Source organism: Anolis carolinensis, unplaced genomic scaffold (genome assembly GCF_035594765.1).
Source record: "Anolis carolinensis isolate JA03-04 unplaced genomic scaffold, rAnoCar3.1.pri scaffold_7, whole genome shotgun sequence".
In the NCBI taxonomy this organism is placed as follows: Eukaryota; Metazoa; Chordata; class Lepidosauria; order Squamata; family Dactyloidae; genus Anolis; species Anolis carolinensis.
In genome coordinates, this window is record NW_026943818.1 from 502,757 (window position 1) to 513,871 (window position 11,115).

General features: G+C 38.7%; 2 protein-coding genes across 2 annotated transcripts in view; one reads left to right on the plus strand and one right to left on the minus strand.

Moving 5' to 3' along the window:
* Positions 1 to 7,305, minus strand: part of morn5 (MORN repeat containing 5) — a 20,213-nt gene extending 12,908 nt beyond the window's left edge. Inside the window, exons 1-4 of the mRNA XM_062959386.1 lie at positions 7,158 to 7,305; positions 4,857 to 5,004; positions 4,287 to 4,398; positions 1,498 to 1,629 (exon numbers count right to left, since the gene is read on the minus strand). Coding sequence (XP_062815456.1) covers positions 1,498 to 1,629; positions 4,287 to 4,398; positions 4,857 to 5,004; positions 7,158 to 7,204 — 439 coding nt within the window. The 5' untranslated portion in view covers positions 7,205 to 7,305. The remainder of the gene's footprint in view (positions 1 to 1,497; positions 1,630 to 4,286; positions 4,399 to 4,856; positions 5,005 to 7,157) is intronic.
* A 19-nt stretch (positions 7,306 to 7,324) lies between these two features.
* On the plus strand, positions 7,325 to 10,700 carry ndufa8 (NADH:ubiquinone oxidoreductase subunit A8). Its single transcript, XM_062959388.1, has 4 exons — positions 7,325 to 7,490; positions 9,516 to 9,679; positions 10,067 to 10,232; positions 10,388 to 10,700. The coding sequence occupies exons 1-4, from the start codon at positions 7,440 to 7,442 to the stop codon at positions 10,523 to 10,525; spliced, it is 519 nt and encodes a 172-aa protein (XP_062815458.1). The 5' UTR covers positions 7,325 to 7,439; the 3' UTR covers positions 10,526 to 10,700.
* The last annotated feature ends 415 nt before the right edge of the window (positions 10,701 to 11,115 follow it).

Sequence of the window (11,115 nt, forward strand, 5' to 3'; positions counted from 1 at the left end):
TTACCACAAAGCCAGGCACCATCAAGACACCCCTGGCAGATAGTTGCACACCTGACTGGCGCTATAGCTAAAATTTGGACAAAATTGGAGGACGTGATTTCAATTTTCAGGCCGCTTGGCACGGAATGACCCCTCAAGGGCAGGGAAGGAGGGTGAGGACTATGCCTTCTCCTCCAAGCTCGATGTTTCTCGGAGCAGGCTCGTGCCAGAGGTTTCTGAGATGCTTCCTGCCATCTGCTTGGGACGCTTGGCGGAGCTTTCCTCCTCTTCCTGCCCAGGAGAACGCACGTGGGTCACCTCCGTGGCCTTGAGCCTCCCCGACGGGGGGCCAGGCCCGGCCCCTTCCCATTGTTGTCGGACAGACAGACCCCCGCGACACACCCTGGTCCTCAAGGGAGAGAGACGGGGCTTGGCTTTGGCAAAAACAGAGCACTGTCTTGAACACAGAGACACCAACACATAGACACAGGGCCGTTTCTGCCCCCGTGGTACTACAGTACTTGATAACAAGTTTAGAGACCAAAATTACGCAAAAGCATTGTTGTAAACAAGAGCAGGGATGGAAATAATAATAACAATAATATCAATATAATAATCTATATATAAAAAAGGGTAATGAAATTTCGGCTTAGGACAAAACAACAAAACTGCACATCCCAGAAACACTAAACTTGGCAGCACAATCCATGCCTCTACGTTCATACAACAAAAAGAAAAGAAAAATAAAGTCCTAATTAGAGGGAGAGGAATAATTGTTTTTATCCAATTGCTGCCAGTTAGAAGGCTAAGCTCCATCCACTTGGTCTCCTTGCAACCCACTCAGCCCAGGGGACAGGCAGAGTTAGGCCTCACTTAGGCCTCTTCCACACTGCCTATAAGATACAGATTATCAGATTTGAACTGGATTATATGGCAGTGTAGACTCAAGGCCCTTCCACACAGCTATATAACCCATTTATAATGGACTTAATGTCAGGGGAAAACCTTTACCCTTTACCTTAACTACCACCAATTCCTCAAGACTTTATTTCCCATACCACTGCAAAGACTCTGGCAGAAACCAGTGCAGGTGGTCCCGGTGGTGATGGGCACACTGGGTGCCGTGCCAAAAGATCTCAGCCAGCATTTGGAAACAATAGACAGTGACAAAATTACGATCTGCCAACTGCAAAAGGCCACCCTGCTGGGATCTGCGCGCATCATCCGAAAATACATCACACAGTCCTAGACACTTGGGAAGTGTTTGACTTGTGATTTTGTGATATGAAATCCAGCATATCTGTCTTGTTTGCTGTGTCATAATAAAATAATAATAATAATAAAACTTTATTTGTATGCCACTCTATCTCCCGAGGGGACTCAGGGCGGTTTCCATTGCATTACCGGAACAAGAACCATACAATACAACCATAATAAACACAGTTACTATTAGCACCACATATTACTCAACCATAACAAAACGTCAACGCAATTACTATTTGCACAGCATATTCCTACCTGCATTTCTCAAGAAGCGGTGCTTGTAGTCGGTCACGACTCTCGTTTTGGGGTTGTAGAAGCCGTCGCCACAGTCGTAGCAGCCCTTGGGGATGACCCGAGGAGGGTCCAGGTTCGTGAGCTGGGAAATGCCTGGCAAACGAGATTACATATACAAATTGACCCAGGGTGATGGGACTTGTAGTTCACCCACATCCAGAGAGCACTGTGAAGCTGGCCAATGATGGATCCGGGCCAAGCTTGGCATGCACACCCATCATGACCAACTTTAAACACTGGCGGGATCTGAGAGGTCTTGACCCAGGATTATGGGAGCTGTAGTCCACATAGAGAAAGCTTTACTGATAATGGATTTGGACCAAACTTGGCAAACAGACCCGATCATGACCATTACTCATCCCATTCCGAATCCATTTCTAGCCCATGTTTTACTTGCTTGCTTACAAGAAAATAATAATAATAATAATAATAATAATAATAATAATAATAATAATAATAATAATAATAATAACTGCAAAAGGCCACCCTACTGGGATCTGCACGCATCATCCGAAAATACATCACACAGTCCTAGACACTTGGGAAGTGTTCGACTTGTGATTTTGTGATACGAAATCCAGCATATCGATCTTGTTTGCTGTGTCATAATAAAATAATAATAATAATAAAAATTTGTTGGAAATGAAAGCTATGCACTTGTCAACATCAGAAGAGGAATTTTCCAGGGAGATTTATTGTCCCCTCTGCTTTTCATTATTGCCATGATCCCTCTGCCAACAATCTTACAAAAAACAAATCTCGGCTATCAAACATGTAAGAAATCTCACAAAATTTCGCATCTGATGTACATGGATGACCTGAAGCTGTATGGGAAAACAGAAACTGAAATCCAGTCTCTGACCAACACTGTCCGAATTTCAGCATGGAGTTTGGTTTGGACAAATGTTCAACAGTGGCATTGAAGAAGGGAAAAATCATTGAAAGTGAGGGCATCACACAGTCTTAGACACTTGGGAAGTGTTCGACTTGTGATTTTGTGATACGAAATCAAGCATATCTATCTTGTTTGCTGTGTCATAATAAAATAATAATAATAATACATCACACAGTCCTAGACACTTGGGAAGTGTTCGACTTGTGATTTTGTGATACAAAATCCAACATATCTATCTTGTTTGCTGTGTCATAATAAAATTATTATTATTATTATTGTATCCCGCCTCCATCGCCCCGAAGGGACTCGGGGCGGCTCACATGGGGACCAAGCTTAACAACAAAAGTTAAAAACAGAATGATCTATTAAAAACATTATAATTGCATAAAACAATAAAAACACATCATGGGCGACCTTCTCAAAAGCCTTACAAAATCGACATACTGCACCCTTGATTTCAGGAGGGTTGGATGACCCAAACAGCTGGTTCATGTATTCTATCTATATATATAAAATGATAAAGTTGTTTGCGCAGTGACTATAACAACAAAACTAAACATCCCAGAAATACGAAATTTGGCAACACAATGCAAAAGGCTTGCCTCCCGGTTACAACAACACAACCACACCACAAAACCACAATCCGGACCCACAAAACTCACAACAACGCATCATGCGATAACAACACAACTAAACGCCCCAGAAATACAAAACTTGGCAACACAATGCAAAAGCCTTGCCTCCCAGTTGTAACAACACAACCACACCACAAAACCACACAGGACCCACAAAACTCACAACAACGCATTGTGACTATAACAACACAACTAAACGCCCCAGAAATACGAAACTTCGCAACACAACGCAAAAGCCTTCCCTCCAGGTTGTAACAACACAACCACACCACAAAACCACAATCCGGACCCATAAAACTCACAACAACGCATCGTGACTATAACAACACAACTAAACGCCCCAGAAATACGAAACTTGGCACACAACTAAACGCCCCAGAAATATAAAACTTGACAACACAACGCAAAAGCCTTGCCTCCCGGTTGTAACAACACAACCACACCACAAAACCACAATCCGGACCCACAAAACTTACAACAATGCATCGTGACTATAACAACACAACTAACGCCCCAGAAATACGAAACTTGGTGCACAACTAAACACCCCAGAAATACAAAACTTGACAACACAACACAAAAGCCTTTTCTCCCGGTTGTAACAACACAACTACACCACAAAACCACAATCCGGATCCACAAAACTCACAACAACGCATTGTGACTATAACAAATACCAAATTTGACAACACAACTCATCCACCTCCCCAATCCCTACATTCACACTTGGCCTCCAAAAAAACAATTACAATAATAACAATAACAACAACAAGAATCAACACCATCACAGGCAAGAAACAGCCAGGCACTGAGGCTGAGAGGCCAGTCAGTGCTACACTGGGCCTCCAAAAAACAATACAGTAGCATCCAACTTATCCAACCTTCATGACCACAACAACAACAACAATAATAAACACCTACACAGGCAAAACAAAAAAAGGACTATTGTACCACAATAAAAATATAAACCGCACTCAGCAGAATCAGACATCAGGATTAACAACAAACCAAAGACAACAGGGATCTCAAGCAATTATCAATCAACACAAAAATTGAAGAAGGTAACAGACTTCAAATACTACTACTAATGTGAGTATGAAGAAGGGTGGAGGTCACAGCATCAATACAACCTAATGTAGACTGACCAACACCACCAGACTAAGCCACAGCAACGCGTGGCCGGGCACAGCTAGTATATATATATAAAACCAAGGCCGTACCTGCCGGCTTCAAGCCTGAACAGATTTCGGTGTAAAACCTCCTGTCGAAGCCGTCGCAGTAATGCCACTTCTGGTCTTGATACTCCAGCCCATCGGCAAAGGTGTATTTCCCCTGCAAAAAGGCAGGTTGGAGGTCAATGCTATAATAATAATAATAATAATATAATATTTTGCATGTACATATAATATTGATAATAATATTATAATCTAATACAATATAATAATAATACACTATTATAATTGTATGTTACACATTAGATGTAATATTACTAATAATATTGCAGTCTAGTATTATATTATTATTACTAATTATAATATTATTACTAATAATATTTCAATATAGTAATATATAATGCTAATAATATAATATATTGTATGTAGACTTAACTTGTAAGCCGCCCTGAGTCCCCTTCGGGGTAAGAAGGGCAGGATATCAATGTCGCAAACAAACAAAAAAATAATACAATAAATTTGTAATAAAATTGCATGAAATTTGCATTTAAGGTTAATGGTTCAAAGCATGTCAGGCTGAATGTTTGTCCTTTGAGGAATACGGCGCTTAAAACATACCTCTATGTTGATCCCTTTGTCCCAGGTCCCTTCGTATTTGCTTCCGCTGGGGAAGAACAACGTCCCTTGGCCGTGGAACATCCCGTCTTTCATCTCACCCACGTATTTGGTTTCGGTCGGGAGGGTGTAGGTTCCGGTGCCCTCCAACCTGCAGAGAAACAACACGGAGAAGAAGTTTGAATGGGTTTAATTCACACCAGCCAAGGATTCAGACAGCTTAATCTAAACTTATGTATCATTATTTTTCTGAAGACCTACAGCGTCCGTTATAGAACTCCAATATGCTGATGATAACGCAGTCTATGCTCATTCAGAAAAAGACCTATTATAAAATATGTTATAATATAGAATACATTTGATATTTCTGTGAGCCGCGCCGAGTCCCCTCTGGGGGAGATGTGACGAGATACAAATAAACTTATTATTATTATTATTATTATTATTATTATTATTATTATTATTATTACATTACATCAATTAATACGATTATTTTAATATTATATATTAGAATACAATTAATATATTATATTATATATAATTAAATATAATATGTAATTATTAATACATATATTGTATAATATATATTACATTAATATATATAACTAAATAAGGTAATTATTATTATTTATTGTATATGTATGCATATATATTATTTATATATATAAAATTAAATAATGTAATTATTAATATATATTGTATAATATATATTACATTAATATATATAAAACAAAATAAGGTAATTATTATTTATTGTATATGTATGCATATATATTATATATATATATATATATAATTAAATAATGTGATTATTAATATATATTGTGTAATACATATTACATTAATATATATAAAACAAAATAAGGTAATTATTATTTATTGTATATGTATGCATATATATTATTTATATATATAATTAAATAATGTAATTATTAATATATATTGTATATTATTTATATGTGTGTGTGTATATATATATATATATATATACTACAGTAGAGTTTCACTTATCCAAGCCTCCCTTATCCAAGCCTCTGGATTATCCAAGCAATTTTTGTAGTCAATATTTTCAATGCATTGTTATATTTTGGTGCTAAATTCGTAAATACAGTATTTACTACAGAGCATTAATGTGTAATGAACTACTTTTTCTGTCAAATTTGTTGTATAACATGATGTTTTGGTGCTTAATTTGTAAAATCATAACCTAATTTGATATTTAATAGGCTTTTCCTTAATCTCTCCTTATTATCCAACATATTCGCTTATCCAACATTCTGCTGGCCCGTTGGTTAAGTGAGACTTTACTGTATTGTGTATATATTATATTAATATATATAGCTAAATAAGGTAATTATTAATATTTATTGTATATGTGTATGTATGCATATATATTACTAGCTGTGCCCGGCCATGCGTTGCTGTGGCAAAGTGGTGGTGGTATTGGTTAAAAATTGTTGTGTAATTTTTATTTGACGTTATTTGTATTTTTTAATTAATTTTATTGTAAGTGATCTTTTTATTTATTATATTTTATTATTTTCTTGTATTATTTTTAGTTATTTTCTGTTATTATAGTATTTTATTGTATTCATCTTTTAGTGTTTTTAATTATTTTTTAGTGTTTTTAATTATTTTTTATTGGGTTGCTAGGAGACCAAGTTGGAGGAGCTTAGCCTTCTAACTGGCAGCAATTGGATAAAAACAACTATTCCTCTCCCTCTAATTAGGACTTTATTTTTCTTTTCTTTTTGTTGTATCAACCTAGAGGCGTGGATGATGGGTTGTGTTGTCAAATTTCGAGGTTGGAGGGCCTGTAGTTTTGTTGTTTTGTGGGTCGCCGTGATGCCATCACTCTTTTATATATATAGATTTATATATATAACTAAATAAGGTAATTATTATTATTTATTGTATATGTATGCAATATATATATATATATAATTAAATAATGTAATTATTAATACATATTGTATAATATGTAAATGTGTGTGTGTGTGTGTGTGTGTATATATATATATATATATACCATATACAACCCTATTACGGACAATGCAATTGCTGTTGCCCACTTTTGGTCTAAAACCATTTAGCTGTTTGTGATTCCTTTATTTTACCACTTTTAAACTTATTTATTATGCAAGGCTTTTGACACGAAATAAACAAACCAACAATATTACTATCGTGACTGGTTTCCATGGTAACCGCCCTGCGCCTCCCTGCCCACGCGCCTGACCCGCTTCCTCCGCAGACACGCGTGTCACGCCCTTCACACGTGACGAGAGAGCCACTCTCTCCCCGCACCTGCCGTTCACGCGGTCCCCCTTGTAGGCGCTGCCCGTGTACTCCATGGTGGTCGCCGGTGGTGAGTAGGCCTCATCACCATAGCAACAGGGAGGAAGGAGGAAGCGGAAGGCGGGGCCAAGAGGGTGAGTGACAGGCCGCCCGCTCAAGGGGAAACAGACCGCGTCGCGAGGGCGCATGCGTACTGCTCCGTTTGACAGGCGGAGCGCATGCGCGGTGCGACCAGGCGTGCGGCCTAGTTCGTGAGGGGAAGCCGCCTCGCTCCGAAGGAAGGCCCCGGGGATGCCGGCCAGGATCGAGCTGCCCGAGCTGGAGGAGCTCCAAGTGCAGGAGGTGAGCGGCACGGGCGCAGAAGGGAGGCTCCTCCTGCCATTCGTGCAGGCCTGGGCCAACTTGGGCCCTCCAGGTGCTTTGGGCTATGACTCCACAAGGAATTCTGGGAGTTGTAGTCCAAAACACCTGGAAGGCCCAAACTGGCCCAGGCCTGGGGAATGATGGGGATGGAGCATATCTTGATTTCAGTACAAGGTCCTCCATGATGACCTTCTGGCAAGGAAATAACAACAACAACAACAACAAAGCAACAATATTAATAATACAGTTTTAATTACTGTATATACTCGAGTATAAGCCTAGTTTTTCAGCCCTTTTTTTAAGACTGAAAAAGCCCCCCATGGCTTATACTCAGGTGAGGGTCCTGCTTGGCTTATATTTGGGTCAGCTTATACTCAAGAATATATGGTACATTTATTATTTTTCTCTATTATTATTGGTATTATTACATTTATTATTTTTCTCTATTATTATTGGTACATTTATTATTTTTCTCTATTATTGTTGGTATTATTACATTTATTATTTTTCTCTATTATTGTTGGTATTATTACATTTATTATTTTTCTCTATTATTATTGGTATTATTACATTAATTATTTTTCTCTATTATTGTTGCTACTATTACATTTATTTCACTCTATTTTTATTATTATTAATAATACATTTATTATTTCACTCTGATCTTTTTATTATTATTATTATTACTGCATTTATTATTTTACTCTATTATTACTTGTATTATTTTCCTGTATTTATTTATTATTATTATTACATGTATTATTTTACTCTATTATTATTAAAAGGATACATAAGCACATTTACATTGAAGATGAGAATCATGATTTGATCAGACTTGGACAATCTTCTCTTAAATTTGAGCTTTACCTAAATATTCAAAAACATTTAACCTACTGATGCCTCAATTCATGTAATTTTATTGGTACAGTAGAGTCTCACTTATCCAACACTCGCTTATCCAACGTTCTGGATTATCCAACGCATTTTTGTAGTCAATATTTTCAATACATCATGATATTTTGGTGCTAAATTCGTAAATACAGTATTTACTACATAGCATTAATGTGTAATGAACTACTTTTTGTGTCAAATTTGTTGTATAACATGATGTTTTGGTGCTTAATTTGTAAAATCATAACCTAATTTGATGTTTAATAGGCTTTTCCTTGATCCTCCTTATTATCCAACATATTCGCTTATCCAACATTCTGCCGGCCCGTTTATGTTGGATAAGTGAGACTCTACTGTATCTATTTTTATTTCTGAAATTTACCACCCTCGGCTTATACTGGAGTCAATGTTTTCCCAGTTTTTTTGTGGTAAAATTGGGTGCCTTGGCTTATATTCGGGTTGTCTTATACTCGAGTATATACGGTATAATTATTTATTACATGTAATATTGATATATTACAGTATAGTAGTATAGTACAATATAGTAATATATAATACTTTTATTGTGCTATGCTAATATAATATATTGCATGTACATATAATGATATTATAATGTAATACAATATAATAATACACTATTATAATTATATACTTATTACATGTAATATTACTAATAATATTGCAATACAGTGGTATAGTTCAATATAGTAATATATAATGCTTATATGGTGCAGCGCTAATAATATAATATATTGTGAATACATAGAATATTGATAATAATATAATGTAATACAATATAATAATAGTATTATTTTATATTGTATATTACATTTACTAATAATAATCCAATATAGTGGTATAGTACAATATAGTAATATATAATAATTATATTGTGCTAAACTAATAATAAAATATATTGTATTTAGACATAACTTGTAAGCCGCCCTGATTCCCCTTCGGGGTGAGAAGGGCAGGATATAAATGTCGCAAATAAATAAATACGTATAGATCAGGCCTGGGCCAACTTGGGCCCTCTCTCTAGATGTGCCGGAGGTGGGACTGTGAGAAGCAGGCTGTTGATACTAATACTTATTATTATTTATTGATTTGTAGGTGAAGGTGAGCTCAGCAGTCCTGAAAGCGGCTGCCCACCATTATGGCTCCCAGTGCGACAAGCCCAACAAGGAGTTCATGCTCTGCCGCTGGGAGGAGAAGGACCCCCGGAAATGCCTGAAGGAAGGCAAGGAGGTGAACAAGTGCGCCCTGGATTTCTTCAGGTATGTGCTGAGATGGGATTGGGTGATCTCTGGGTTGCTGTGAGTTTTCCAGGTTTGAGAAGCATTCTCACCTGACGTTTCACCCACATCTATGGCAGGCATCCTCAGAGGTTGTGAGGTCTGTTGGAAACTAGGCAAATGGGATTTATATACCCGTGAAAGGTCCCATAAATCTCCTATCTAACTGCTCATTACACTCTGCACCTGGAATCCTCTGGGCTCTTCTCTGCTTCTGACCTTGCTTCCCTATTACTTATAATTTTTCTGTTTACAATGTGGTTATTCCATATGCTGCCTTCTGGAGTAAGCTTCCCTGAAAGCGGATTCGTCTAAATCCGCAGACCAGTTGTGAATGGACCCAAACGCAGCCGTCTTTCCTCTTTCCAGGCAGGTCAAGCTGCACTGTGCCGACCCGTTCACCCAGTACTGGACCTGCGTCGACTACTCCGGCCTGCTGGAGCTGCGCCACTGCCGGAAACAGCAGCAGGCCTTCGACGAGTGTGTGCTGGACAAGCTGGGCTGGGTCCGGCCGGAACTGGGCCAGCTCTCAAAGGTAAACGGGGGACCCCGAGGGGGTTTCTTTTCTCGCGGGTCCATCAGTCGAGCCCATTGAGCCTTTGGGGTCTGGATTCCAGGGATGTGTAGGGCCAGAGGCATAATTGAGCCCGAGACCCACAAGGGATTTGAGTGTGGCTCTTTCCCTTCCAGGTCACCAAAGTCAAGACTGACCGGCCCATCCCTGAGAACCCCTACCATTCTCGGGAAAGACCCCCGCCAAACCCGCCCATTGAAAGCGAATTGAAGCCCGCCAAGTACGGGAGCCGGATGTTTTTCTGGAGCTGGTGAAGTGGTACGTGTACGCAGGAGGCACGGGCACCTTGGCTGTCTCCAAACAAGGAATTATGGGATGTTAATTGCTCCACATGGAAATACGTCGTTTGTGGGGTGTTAATTGCCCTTTGAAAGTATGTATCGGGCACCTGTAGTCGGTGGCGATTAAATATATATTCTTCAAACTGTATGAGTCGTGCTTTAGTGTATTTATTTATTTCTAAAACGTGGAAATCTGTAGGTTGTTGTGCCTTTCCCGGGCTGCCTGGCCATGTTCCAGAAGCATTCTCTCCTGACGTTTTGCCCTCATCTATAGCAGGCATCCTCAGACGTGAGGTCTGTTTGAAAACGAAGCAAGGGAGGTTTATATATCTCTGTGGAATAATGTCCAGGCTGGGAGAAAGAAAGGAAGGACTCTTGTTTGTGGGAGGCCGGTGTGGGTGTTGTAATGAATCACCTTGATTAGCATTAAATGGCCTTGCAAGCTTCATATCCTGGCCTGGGGGAATCAGGTTAGCTCCTTCCCTGCCCATTTTCCGCTGGGAATTGAAAACAAGGTTGTTCCAGAGCGTGTTTGAATGAATAGGCCCAATAGAGCTGTCATC